Genomic DNA, 14,954 nt, shown 5'->3' on the forward strand with positions numbered 1-14,954 from the left:
TTGGAGCTAACATTTTCCCTATGGGAATATATCTAAAAAAATGGAATTCAAAAAGGAAGTAACAAATATTCTATAAAAATTTACTTTCCAGAAATGTGTTACGATTTTTGAGATATATCTAGCTGTATACGTACAATATAAATTGTACTGTTTTGTAAAAGTAAGCATTTATCAGTATTTACTTAAAGAAAAAAAAAATCAGCTGGCAACTGAAAAGGATTTGCTGATTCTTCTTTAAGACTACACAATCTACCATAATTCTTAATAAGGATAATAAGGTTACTAGAAAATATGAAATTGTAAGTAAAGTGACAGATTTCAATTTATATTAATGATTGCTAGCTCATATCCATTTTTAGATCTTCCAATACAAATAATACATTTTCCATTTTTTCACTATTGTTCTGATATAATTATCAGCATATTGGAAATTCATTTCTTTTTTTATTTAATATTTTATTTTATAATAACTTTATATTGACAGAATCCATGCCAGGGTAATTTTTTACAACATTATCCCTTGCACTCGCTTCTGTTCCGATTTTTCCCCTCCCTCCCTCCACCCTCTTCCATAGATGGCAAACAGTCCTATATATATGTTAGATATGTTGCAGTATATCCTAGATACAATATATGTTTGCAGAACTGAACAGTTCTCTTGTTGCACAGGAAGAATTGGATTCAGAAGGTAAAAATAACCCGGGAAGAAAAACAAAAATGCAAATAGTTCACATTTGTTTCCCAGTGTTCTTTCTTTGGGTGTAGCTGCTTCTGTCCATCATTTATCAACTGAAACTGAGTTAGGTCTCTTTGTCAAAGAAATCTGTATTCCATCAGAATACATCCTCATACATATCATTGTTGAGGTATATAATGATCTCCTGGTTTTGCCCATTTCACTTAGCATCAGTTCATGTAAGTCTCTCCAAGCCTCTCTGTATTCATCCTGTTGGTCATTTCTTACAGAACAATAATATTCCATAACATTCATATACCACAATTTACCCGATCATTCTCCAATTGATGGGCATCCATTCATTTTCCAGTTTCTAGCCACTACAAACAGGGCTGCCACAAACATTTTGGCACATGTGGGTCCTTTTCCCTCCTTTAGTATCTCTTTGGGGTATAAGCCCAGTAGTGACACTGCTGGATCAAAGGGTATGCACAGTTTGATAACTTTTGGGGCATAATTTGGAAATTCATTTCATGCTGCTAATTTGTTACCTTGGGAGTGACATCTGAGTTGTTCCTACAGAGCTGTAATTAACTTTACTCAAATAGGACTTTGTCTCAAAACAACTACACTGTGAGATCCCTTTGTACTTCATGAAGTGGAGTATACATCCCCTTTTCAGCAGCAACTGTCCCTATGCCACCCTCTCTGTAGTCCTCTATTGCCTGGGCCCTACAAAGCTCTGGCTGTCACCCCTATAATTCTATTATCAAGACATTCTCCTAAGGCTCTCCTCCTCTCCCTTTAGGAACAAGAGTACACCTGTTACTGGGTCACTTCTTTCTCTTTTGTCCTACATGGAAAAAGCTTCTAATCATGGCCCTAACTAACTACTCTGAAACGTCTATGTTTTATTTTATAAATGTATACATACCAGTCTAGTGAAAGAAATGTAAATGGAAAAAGTTTTATGGAGTTAAGGAATCCTATTTAGAACTAAAAATAGTTTCAGAGTCAACATATTGTAATACTCTAAAACATGTGGAAACATATTTTCCACCCTTGGAATCCATAAAAATCACTAACACTGAAGAAAACTTATATGTGCCCTCTTGATTTTTCCTATAGACATTTTAATAAAATATTCCTTCATAAATATCAACTGGAAAATATCAGTGATATAATCCAAGTCCAACTTTAAGTCCTTACTTAGTCCAACTATATGTCATGAAGAGTTTCCTCATTTTTTCTATGACTCTTGGCTTCAGAATGATGGAACTATCACATTTCTGGGCAGATCAAAGTAAATAGGCTTCAGACTTGCAAAGTTTCATTTCCAATTTCTCCAATATGATTATGGGACATATGTTGCCTAAGAACTATTTTTATTAAGGTACTAAAAAAACTAAAGTGGTCAAAGAAATATCAGAACTAGTAGACTTTAAGGCAAGGTCCAAGACAACCCAGCCAGCACAAAAGAAGGATCAATTAGAATACAAAGTTACAAACTATCTTGGTTCATGTCCTCTATATCACTGGTTATTTTGGAATAGCCATTTATGTAGTTTACACAGAACTTCATGCTGCTCATACCAGATTTACAATATGCTTAAAAATTTTTCTCTTTCATGATTTAGGCCATTTCCAATGATCTTGTGATGAAGAAAGCCATCTACATGTGGAGAGAGAACTGTAGGAACTAAATGTAGATCACAACATAACATTCTCATTCTTTTTGTTGTTGTCTGCTTGCATTTTGTTTTCTTACTCATTTACTTTCTTTTTTTGATCTGATTTCTCTTGTCCAGCAAGAGAATTCTATAAATATATTTATATATTTTGCATTTAATATATATTTTAACATGTTTAACATAGATTAATTGCTTGCCATTTAGGAGAAGGGGTGGGAAGAAGGAGGAGAAAAATCTGAAACACAAGACTATGCAACGGTCAATGCTGTCAAATTATCCATGCATATGTTTTGAAAATAAGAAACTTTATTTTAAAAAAAAGATTTAAGATTGTCCTTTCCTACTTTTCTCATCCTACTCCCAAATGAGAATAGTGTCCTTATAGATAAAATTCTTATCTTCTGCTCATTAACTTTTTCTTCCTCTGTCAAAAAAATCTATTAAGCACCTATATGTCCCAGGCACTATATACAAACACAAAAAAGGTAAAAGAAAATTCCTGCCTTTAAAGAACTTATAGTCTAATGGGGAAGACAAGATACAAATAATTATATATAAATAAGCTATAAACATAATAATTGGAAACAACCAATAAAGGGAAGGCCCTAGAATTAAGGGGGATCTGTGAAGACTCTCTCTCTCTTTTTGCTGAGGCATTTGGGGTTAAGTGACTTGCCCAGGGTCACCCAGCTAGGAAGTGTTAAGTGTCTGAGGTCAGATTTGAATTCAGGTCCTCCTGACTTCAGGGTTGGTGCTCTATCCACTGTGCCCCCTAGCTGCCCAAGTGAAGGATTTCCTGGGAGTAGGAGAATTCTGGTCACGGGAAATAGCCAGTGAAAAGACCTAGAATTGTGAGATGGAATATCTTGTTTGAGAAACAACCAAGAGGCCACCATCACTAAAACATAGAGAATGGAGGATAAATGAGAAAGAATAAGTTGTAAAAAGACTAGAAAGAAGAAAGGAGAAGATGCTAAGTAGAGAATTTTTTTTAATTTGCTATTGGAAGAGATAGATCACTTTGGTAGGTGAACAAAGGATGAAAAGGCTTAGGAGACACTTATGGCATACAAGCCAACTAGCAGGCTACTGTAGTATTCTAGATGTGAAATGATGAGGCCTTGTGCCAAAATATGAGAGAGATGAAAAAGGGAAAAATCAACTTGCCTTGGTGACAAATTGGATATGGGAGGAGACAGAGAGAAAGGAGTTAAGGATGACATATAGGTTTGGATAACTAGGAGGATAGAGATAAGAAAATTAGGAAGAAGGGAGAGTTTGAAGAAAGACAAGTTCATTTGGGCATCCATAGGAGAACTAGGAGAGAAGAGTCTCTCAAAAATCAAGGAAAGAGAAAATAAAGGAAGAAAAGGTCATCAACAGTGTCAGAGATTACAGAGAGGTCAAGAAGGATGAGAATTAATACAAAATTATTAGATTTCAAAATTATGAGATCACTGAAACTTCTGAGAAAATGGTTTAGATAAAATGATGGTGATACATGATGAAAGCCAGTCCAAAGAAGTACAGCCAGGTATAAAATGAAAGATGGTTGGCCTAAAAGCTCTCTCTTTAAATGAGATCTTTGACATTTCCTTTTCATTTTCCTTTTGGAAGTTATTGTTTTCCCCCTATAGATTGTAAGTTTTTTTCAAGGCAGGAATTATCTTTCCTTCCTATATTTGTTTACCCATCACTTATCATTGAATCTGGCCCATAATAGGTGCTTTATAAATGTTTATTGATTGATTGGCAGAAGGCATTTGAGTGACATGAAATTAGGAAGAGTAAGATTTTGGCAAATGGCTTTACCTTTTTCAATAATTTATTAAGCAGCATTCTAAGCTGAGAGGCTTCAGAGAGGAAGAGTTTAGAAATTTTAAAGAGGGTTAAAAAAGATTTGGAAAAGCTATAGTGGTGAGTGGAGGAGAGAGTTAATTAGAGAAGTATAAAGAATTGCCTTGCAGCATTGAGGATCCAGTTTAGTTTATGTAAGATAAATTTACTCAATGAGGATATTTTAATGATATTCTACAATTTCATTCATTAGCACATGTATAGTGCAAGCAAGGCAGCAGATGTTGGGAACCTGACTCCACACTAACTCATAGCCCAGGAAATCCTAGATATAGATAGCTTCCAGAATAAGATCACATAGTAGAGGGTTAAGCTTTCCAGTAGCTAGCAAAGAATCAATGCTTTTACTACTAGGTAGGATGCTTCCCTCCAGTGTGTATTATAGCAACAGATCCCTTTTCACCTCAACTGTCTAAGCACAGGAAACTCTATCAGTCCTAATTCACACATTAGCCATAGGCAGCACTGCGGTGATTAAACATCTCTTTATCTTCTTTCTTTTCCTTCCCCTCCTCTCCTTCAACTTAAGTATTTTAGCCCCGAGTTCTCCATTAGCACTGTTTTACAGTAAGTGTACTTCTCTAGAAATTCATAAACTCAAGCTTGCCTGCTTTCTCCACCTCAGGTTATCCTTTCCTTATTTTTATTTCTCTATTTTTACTGCCAAGGTCCATTGGGTCTGAATGCCACAAAACCAAATACAGATTGTTTTTATCATGCATGGCAAGCTTTCTCTTAGTTCATGATCCTGGCTTTTAGTTATTTCCAAAATGGATCCATGAGGTAAAATTACTTTCAAGTACACAAACAAGTCCAATAAAATGGTTCCAGTCCACTAACCTCCATTGCTGCCTTTAGTCTTCTTTCACCATTGCAGAAATAGTGGGACTACAACCAAGGATCTGGAATTGGTCCAACCCTTCCAGCCTTCATCTGGCCAACAATATCTATTGTTTTAAATCCTCTTTCCTGACAGGACCTCTATTTTGTGGAACAGATGTTCTCACTGAGGATGATAAACTATTCAGAATGACCATGTTCAGAGCATCATTAGTGGGAGCCCTAACATTATATCCCAATTGAGGAGGTACATTTTAGAATATAGGGAGCAATCCAGGTGACCCTGACCCAAGAAAATAGAAGGCTCAGGATCTGCTCTCTGGGAGTTTATAGTTTCTTCAGGCAACACAGGCTACGGTTAAAAATCACTCTTGGAACCATACCAGAATTGCCTACTTTGTTGCTTTCACCATCATCTTTTGGAATATTGAATGTCATTTACAATTCTGATTCCTGCAGTTGTTAATGTTATTTCAGTTGGGGCAGCTAGGTGGTGCAGTGAGTAGAGCACCAGCCCTGAAGTCAGGAGGATCTGAGTTCAAATTTGACTTCAGATACTTAACACTTTCTAGCTGTGTGACCCTGGGCAAGTCAGTTAACCCCAATTGCCTTAGGAAAAAGAAAAGAAAAGAATAGCTATTTCAGTCCCCAAATTATTGTATATAGGGAGGGGGAGAAAGTTCTATACTCCTAACTTCAATTAAAGTAAATAAGGCTCAGACTTCTCAAATGAATCAATCAGATTCATATAAACTATGTGGAAACAAGTCCTATACACCTGTATTGAATTAATCAATTAAAAGTATAAACGAGGTAGTATTCTACAAGAAAAGCCCAGCATAATTACATCTAAATGGAATTTCACTAGCATTGCCTGAAGGGAGAAAAGGAGATCAAGTAAGCTGAAACCAGGAGTTACCACATTTGGCTCCCAAAGTTCTCTAAGCTTGAGCCCATTTTTTTTTTTTTTTTCATTAATCCTGTGTGTAATTGTGGGAGCGTTTTGATAGAGTAGTCTTCTATATATCAACTGGTCTTACTAAACTATCTGGGTAGATACCTTTTTTAAAGGCTAATAAAGTCTGGCTAGCTAATTGGTAATCAGTAAAGAGTACATCAAAGGGAAGCTTAAGAGTAACAGTAACCAAAACTAAGATTAAAAAGCATTATAGTCATCCTAGGAACCAAATCTGCCAGTGCTAATGAGAGATGATAGGGTAAGTTGAGGGATGGGTTTTTATAAACTAATTGCTCCACCTGCATTATTTTCCCCATAGTGGAACAAAAACTCTTTGTTCAGGAAATCCTTTTTTTTTTTTTGTTCTTTGTGTTGCGTGGCACTTGACAGAGTGCCTTGTATATAGTATTTTAAATAAATGGTGATTAGATTAATAATAATAATATTTATATAATGTTTGCTATTTGCTGGCACCATAACTTTTAGAATTATTATTTCATTAGATGCTTGAAACAACTCTGAGAAGTAGGTATTATTATTATTATCCTCATTTACAGATAAAGAAACTGAGGCAAATAGGCTAAATGATTTTCCATAATCATGTAGCTAAGTGTCTGAAACCAAGTTTGAACTCTGACCTTCCTGACTTCAAAGCCAATGTGCTATACATTGAGCCAACTAGTTGCCTCTAGATTATTTGGATTCCATGATAGTAGTTAGATAGATTCAGAACTGGTTGAATAACCAGTCCCAAAAAATAGTGACTAATGAACAAATATCAACCTGGAGGGAAGTCTCTAAAGACATGTGCAAGGATCCATTCTTTGCTTTATCCCATTTTATATTTTTAACATCAGATTTGTGAAAGACAGGAAGGTATGAGAAGCTACTGATGAATTGAATGACAGAGAAATTTTGACAGGCTAAAACAATATAAGCTAAGATTTAGTAAGGTTAAATGTAAATTCTTAAAACGGGGTTAAAAATCAAAAGCATGAGTATAGGAAAGGACATATGTGATGATGCTATGGGTAGAGGGATGAAATCTCAAAATGTCAGCAATGGAACATCATAGATAAAAACAAAACAAAACTAAAATTAATAGTATCAATCAAAATGAAGGAGGTTTAGTCTAATAGTACTCAGACAGACCACCTATGCAATACTGTTTTTAATCCAGGTTCTCATTGATGATCATAAGAAATATAAAACTCCAATACCTCATAAAAAATTGGAAGGGGTTTTAGATATTGCCCAATCCAATCTCATTTTATAGATGGGAAAATTGAATCCCAAATAATTGTTTTTTTTTCACAGATACACAAATAGTAAAGATAGGGTTCAAACCCACATTTTCTGATTCTCAATCACATGCAGATTCTACTCTATCTTGTCTTCTTTTTTGAAGCAAAGGACTAAAACCAAGCTGAAGTTAATATTTTAAATAACTGAAGATAAAATATGGTAGGGCAACTATGAAAGAGACAACTCATAAAGCAAGAAAAAAATTAAATGAACTTCATTCGATATTGATCCCTTTTAGATTGTATAGTGACTGAAAAAGTTCTGGGAAAGGGAATTGAATCATTCAAGTTATAAACTGTCAAGAAATTTTAATTTAACTGGCATATTCTAAATATAAGACCCCTTTTCAATGACAAATGAATGGACCTACTGATAGATAAAATAGTTCATCTTGCTATAAATGAAATCAAAAGAAAAAAAAAAAAGAATTGCAGCCAGAATTAAGAATGACTCACAAGTATTTGTTGTAGTGGCAAAAAAAAATTGGTAGAATGAGTTTTACCACATACCAAAAGGCAACCAGAAATATTATTTAATGTTATTTGGTTATCGTCTAATATAATCTTAATGATAAATACCTGGGTAAAGTCAATTATACAATCAATTCATCTTTCCCCAATTAAAATAACTAGCAAAATTATCTCTAAGGCCTTTATCAGGTATGATTATCTCTATCAAATCACTCAATAACATTAAGCTAATGTGTTGGAATCCTTACTAACTGTTAAATCTTACAAGAACAAGGCTTGTGTCCACAGCCTGTTTCTGTTCAAGGAAAATGTTTAGAGAGCATTGTCAAAGTTATGGAAAGCCAAGGTTTAATTATAAGTTTACAGCAAATCACTGAACTTTTACAAACTGTAAAGGACATATGTCCTTGTTTCTCTCTTGATAAGGAATTAGATCTAAATGAATGGAAATTGGTTGGAGAGGATCTTTGTCAATTCTATGATAAAAATGGGCCTAACTCAATAATTAATACATATAATGTAATACAATTGGCTATAAGAAGTTATTTAAGTGATAGAATGATGAAAAGGAAAGTACAGGAGGAAAAATTGCCAACTTTACTAGGTGAAAAGGAGGACGAATCAGATGAGAATGGAGTTAATTACAATTCTGAGTATGATACTTCACAGCAGGAGGAATTAGGTGATTCCACATCTCATGACCCTCCCCCCGCAATTAACCCTTCATGGGTAGAACAAGGGGGAGGGAGAGAGACAGAAACACAGTCAGCTTCTCCTGTAAAGCAGAATTTGACAAGATTAGAAAAAGCATTAATTAAAGCAAAAAATGAAGGAGAAGATATATCTGATTTTATAAATGCATATCCTGTGATTGAAGAGCTCAACTCCTCAGGTCAAAAAGAGAGAAAATACACTCCTTTTAATTTGGGACGCAATAGGCAAAAAGGAGCTGTTGTACAAATCACTTTTGACCAACTAGCTGGTGAAGGTCAGTATGCAGAGAGTTCAGAACAGATTTATTATCCCATAACAGTGTATGAGCAAATTTCTAAGGCTGCAATAAAAGCTTGGAATTCTCTCCCTGGACAGAAAGATGGAAATAATGTTTTCACAAAAATAGAGCAAGGTCCCAATGAACCTTTTGCAGATTTTGTGGGACGTTTACAAACAGCTGTAATAAGAACCATTGGAGACAATGCAGCAACAGAAATAATGACTAGACATTTGGCTAAGGAAAATGCCAATGAGATTTGCAAGAGAATTATATGGGGGCTAGACAAAAATGCTCCTTTAGAAGAAATCATTAGACGCTGTGCCACAGTAGGCACAAATGCTTATTATGCCCAGACTATGATGAACATGGAAAGACAAGGTCCTTCTTGGCAGAGGAATTCTAGAGAAACTCGTCGATGTTTTCATTGCGGAAAAGTTGGACATTTGAGAGCCCAATGTAGAAATGGAGATAGAGTGAGAAGACAGGGTGAGAGAAAATCCAAAACCCCATGTCCAAAATGTAACAGAGGCTTTCATTGGGCCTCTAAATGTATATTGACCCAGAGGAATGAGAGGCAGGGCCCAGCTCCAAAGTATCAATCAAAGGACAGGTGGGGCATGATAGCAGCTGAGGTTACACCCAGAGAGACTTTAGAAATTCAGAACTCTGATGTCATCAACCAACAGAAAAGCAATCAGGATTACAGTTGGAAGAATACAGGCCTTTTAAGACAACAAGACAATATCCAATGCAAACAGCTCCAATGTAATTACCAGATGATGAGGAGAAATCCCAAAAGTGGTAAATAGAAGAGAATTAGATAGGTTAAGTGCTTGGGGAAGAGGATCTGCTTATATTTCCACAGATGAAGAAAGAATCAGATGGCTGACAATGAGACTGTCAAAAGGATTCTTAAAATCTTCAGGAATCATTGGATTTCTTAACACAAGATGAAACTGTTTTACTTCTTGAAAAAACAGCAAGAATCATTGGGTTCCCTGAGATGAAAAATTGTTGATGAGACTTTTGCAGTACTTCAGGGCTTACAGGAACTATTGGATTCCTGGGCACATGAACTAATGGACAATGGAATCCTATTGGACTGTTTCTAGGACTTATGGACATGTGTAAATTTTCAGGATGATTCATGTTATTTGTTACATTACTACTAGCCTGTGTTATATTGCTATGTGCTTATGTAAATTATGTATAATGCCTCCCATATTGATGGATTTATGTGTACCCCCTCAGAAACCCCCTATGTTTTAAAACAAAAGAAAGGGGGAGATGTTGGAATCCTTACTAACTGTTAAATCTTACAAGAACAAGGCTTGTGTCCACACCTTTACTCATTGGAGTTCAATGAGTTCACACCTCCCTTGAAGTTCTTTGGGCCAGAGAGCACTATGGGAGAAAACCCATAATCCCTCTCTCTTGTATCCCACAATTCCTCCCTCTTGTATAAAAGAAACAGACACAGAGCACTTTGGGGGATTTTCACCGGAATGGCATGAAGACTGGAGCTGGCTGGAGGCTGAAGAAAGTAGAGGCAGAGGCTGAAGGACCAGACCTTTGGATTTAAAGACATTTGGAGAGAGCTCTTGGAACCAAGCAGAGAAGCTAACCGGGCTATATTGGGATAATAAAAGATCTGAACTTTTATCACTTGGCTGCGTTTTGAGAAGAAGAAGATCACAACACTAATGTATGCTCCAATGGAAATCCTGACATTCAAGTATTTGTTAACATAGAGGAGAAAACAGTTCTAGCCAATTACCTGCTGGGTTTTTATTTGGGAGAGAGGTATGGAAGGATGGGAAGAACTGAAGCTTCCTTCTCCCTTTTTAATTTTAACATTTGTTCACTTTTACTTGTGTGCAGAGTTTCTTCCTTTCTCCAGCTTCTAGAAAGCCAACTGTTTTAGCTTTTCTTTGTATCCTGATATCCTCTCCAAGAACAAAGGACAAACAACAACAGTACATGGCACACAATGCCTGACACATAGTAATAACAATGCTAACTACATGATTGGTTAGCAATGGGATGATTAATATTCATTGATTAGTTCATTTGAATAATTTTAATGTTCACCAAAAAAGCTTCTTTAAAATACAAATGGAATTATGTGAATAATCCTTACATAGTCTATTGGATAAATAATTTTAATAAGAGAATAAATAATGTGTTGCTTACCAGAAGTCAAACCCAATAAGGCACTAGAAAAAATATTCAACATACCCAAAAAACTCATCATGCAAGAGTAATACAAGTCTCACAAAACAATGTATACTTGAGAAATGATCAGTCTTCATGATCCCCTTCTTGCTAGCTGAAATCATAGTAAAAACCAAAGGCTGAACTATAAATAAGGTTGGGCTTTATTCCAAATTGAGAATGCTGTATATTACTCATGTTCTTTCAACAACTATAGAAACAATTGAACTTAGCATCTAGTTATCAAGGATAATTAGTTAAAATAGGAATTTCCTAGATGGTTGCATTCCAACCTGCTACCTACCAAGGCCATTTCAAAGGTAAAATCCTTCTTATCCCTACCTGACCCTGTTCCTACATACTTGCAGGCTCCCTAGCAGCATCATGATGTAATAAAATGTCTTTTTTATCATGAAACTTTATGTTGGCGAGTATCCCCTGATAATTTAATTTGTCTTCATAGTGGGTGTTTTGTGAAGCATGTTACAGTTGGCAAAATTGCTAGCTAAGATACTGAATAAAAGGTTACTTTTGTTATTTCAAATATATTAGAAGACAGACTAACCTGTGGCTTAAAAAGAAACCTTTCCAAGTCAGATCAAAACCTCAGACGGCAGCATTAAAGGCCAAAGATGAAGTGAGAAGATAAGTTAATAGAAGAAAACAGAAAACTAATAATACCTCATCACAGCAATAGGTCATTCTTCTGTCCCACAAACACAAACATCCAAATTCATAAATAAATAAAGTTGTTCCATTTCATTATTTAGAGCACATTGAAGCCAAGTCAGGAAAAAATATAATCCAAAGGCATAACATAATAACAAGCTAGTAACATGCTGAAACATATGGTATATGGTGCATTGGATACCATTACTCTGGTTTTGTCATTCAGAAGGCTATAGATTCTTTAAAAGGTGGTATTATAGTATTTAGTAAAATGTCTGAGATGATTATGATTTTACTCCTCATTATTATACAACTGAATGTTGCATTTCATTTCTTCTCAATACTGATGAAATATAGACACACAATATAATATATTATAATATATTTATATACTTTTATAGGTTAGAGAGAATTTTTAAAGTTAGAAAAGAGGGATATTAATTCATAGTCTGAAACATAAGCCCGCTGGAAGCAGGCAAGATAATTTTTTTTCTTTGTATATATCCCCAGTTCTAGCACAATTCCTGTTGCAAAGTATGTATTTCTTGTTTATTGTTTGTTGAATGCACATTAATGATGTTTTTTTATAGAGAAAAAAAAATCTTGATTGGTGTATTAATCTCATCAGAATAATTTGCTATAGATTTTATTTTTTAAAAAATTCATTTTTTGTCATAGTAATAATGTCCCATCTAATCTCTTTTCTTCAAAAGCTTCATTAAATAATGTAGAATTGATGAGGCAGAAGTTTATGTTGTTCTCAAGTAATGAGTACATATACTTCAATGGAAAATGAGATTTTTTCATTCAAACTTTAGGTTTCACTTTATCCCTGTTAAAAATGAAGTTTTAATGGTTAAAGAAAAGAATCCCAACAGAATCCCTTCTGCCCATGCCAAATAATAAATCATGTAGCAGTCTTTCTACACATTCACAAAATGTTGGTTCTAAGGTTCTCTGGTTTTTCTGCCAAAAGAATTAACAGGTCTAGTCTCTTTTCCTATCTCTGTCTTCAACTCTTGGAAAATGTCATCTAATTTAAGGTTGCTGTTACCTATTTATTTTAATAAATTTTAATTATTGAAATAAGATTTTGGTACCGATAATACACACAAAAAACAGATGCCAGAAAATTCATCCACCTTTCCAAGAAACATAACTTGTATTTATTGGAAATATCACAAACCAGGAGTGGGAAACTTATGCCTTATAACAATAAAGCATAAAAGAAATGTATTTTAGTCAATTAATGATTTTAATGAATATAAGAACCATGACAATTAGGAGAATATCAAGGCATCCATAGTGTTAATGGCTTAATACTATAGCCTATTACATTATACTAGTTCATACTTTTAAATCACAGCAAGTTATTAGCAGTGAAGGGATGAACCTTCCTGAGGTTCTTATTTCAGTGAGAGGATGTTATAGAGAAAACAGCCTAGGTTTAAAAAATAATTAGTAGCAAGCGCTAGTTGAGTTAATTAGTTAAAGACAAACTTTGCACTTGGAGAAGCTGAATGAAAAAGCAACAGTAAAGCTTACAGAACTTAGCTCGTACAATTTGCCTTGAAGGCGGAAGATTGGTTCCCTGTAATAGCAAAGAATTGTGTTTTAGTTAAGAAAAAAGTTTCTAGAGAAAAATCTGAGTCATTTATTCCTTCTCCCTTCAAAACAATGAAAATCACAAAATTCAATCACAGAGGTTCCCATTTGCTTTATTAACCATTCCTCTGTATCTTGAAATGTATGCTACTTGCAGAATCTTCATTGTTTTGACTTGAAAAGAAATATCAAGGCAAATATTCATTATCACACAAAACATAACAGAAACAGCAAACTTTTAGTTAATGCAATCTCTGCAAAGCGCTATGATTAGTCAGAGACAGCTGATCAACCTAAAGAATGAATATTTTAAAAGACCAAATCAATGTTTTAATTAACATCTTCATAAAACCAATAGAAATTCTGACAAAGCAAATCAAGCAACAGCCTTCCTCTATGAGCTGTCCCTTCACTGTTACCAAGCTGTGCAAATGTGTGAACTAGTAAGCAGCACCAAAAAGCCCATGCAAGTACTCACCAGCACTTTATCCTTGAACTGACTCAGATTCAGTGATCATCAAATTAAATTAGAAATAATATAAGCAGGTAAAATAGTACATAAAGTATAAGACGTAAAAACTCAAGAAGCTGTGCACATAGCAGAAGTTATTAAAAAGAAATCAAATGTTAGCAGCACAAAACAACTAATGAAACAACTGTATTTCATTCTGCAAACTCAAAAGGTGAAATACAAGCTGCATGTCAAGCAGAATTTGCATAAAATTATTTGCATCCAAAAAATTGTCAATAAAGCAATTTGCTCCAGTTCATTCAAGCATGCAGTTAGTAATTCTTTTTACAAAATTCCTACCTGATTTCCAACTGCACTCTTCTTGTGAACCTGACTGCTTCTTTGCTGGGCACTAAGAAAGACAAAAAGGAAAGTTTCAGTGAAGAAACTCTAAAATTTTACTCCTGAACAACTAGCAAGTATTTAAAAAGACTCAAAGTTGAGTAAAGTGGAATTGAGTAATGCTTTCTTATGAAGAGATTCCAGATTGGTATGAAATTGTGAAGAGAAACAGTTATTCTGAACTTGTGGTAATTAATGTTCATAAAATAATATGAGAATGTTATGGGAAGAAAAGCTGTATCTAGTGTCACATCAATCAGTTAAATATTATAGGTATACAAAAAAAAATAGCCATCAGCCTAGTCAGTCTGTAAAAGAATATAAAAGTCCAATGGGAATTAGAGTTCTTTTTTATATATGTGAAGCTTAGTTTCTATTATTTTAAAACATTGTGTTATTTGATTATATTATTCTATGTATCCTGGTATTTCATCATAATTTGAGAGAGAAAAAAAATCAAGAGTATTTATTCTTTATTCTGGGCAGACTAGCAAAGTCTTACCTCTATTATCTTAAAAGTTTGCCTTAGAGATCTTTATTGAACTTTTCAACATATTCTCAGAGGTTCAAGCATCTTAATAAATATTTAATGCCACTAAATATAAGTATTAAAATGATAGAGCCAGAAAATCTAAGTGTTAAAATGATAGAATTGCATGGGTCAGTATTTCAGTCAAAACAGATAACAGCTTAGAACAGTTTCTCTAGCTACAGGTCCTCAATATTTTTTTTCCATTAGAGGACTGTTGTAATCACTTTGTTGCATGTAAGAGATACTTAGACAAACTACTAACTATAAAAATCATATCAAACTGGTAGAAA

General features: G+C 34.4%; 1 protein-coding gene across 3 annotated transcripts in view; it reads right to left on the reverse strand.

The window, feature by feature from the left end:
• Positions 1–14,954, reverse strand: part of DNM3 (dynamin 3) — a 581,691-nt gene that overhangs the window by 348,465 nt on the left and 218,272 nt on the right. For 2 of the 3 annotated variants that reach the window (XM_051998949.1, XM_051998947.1), the window contains exons 13-14: positions 14,091–14,142; positions 13,236–13,265 (exon numbers count right to left, since the gene is read on the reverse strand). In XM_051998949.1, coding sequence (XP_051854909.1) covers positions 13,236–13,265; positions 14,091–14,142 — 82 coding nt within the window. The remainder of the gene's footprint in view (positions 1–13,235; positions 13,266–14,090; positions 14,143–14,954) is intronic. The other variant, XM_051998948.1, reaches the window with a different exon arrangement.

Source organism: Antechinus flavipes, chromosome 4 (assembly GCF_016432865.1).
Source record: "Antechinus flavipes isolate AdamAnt ecotype Samford, QLD, Australia chromosome 4, AdamAnt_v2, whole genome shotgun sequence".
NCBI classification, from domain to species: Eukaryota; Metazoa; Chordata; class Mammalia; order Dasyuromorphia; family Dasyuridae; genus Antechinus; species Antechinus flavipes.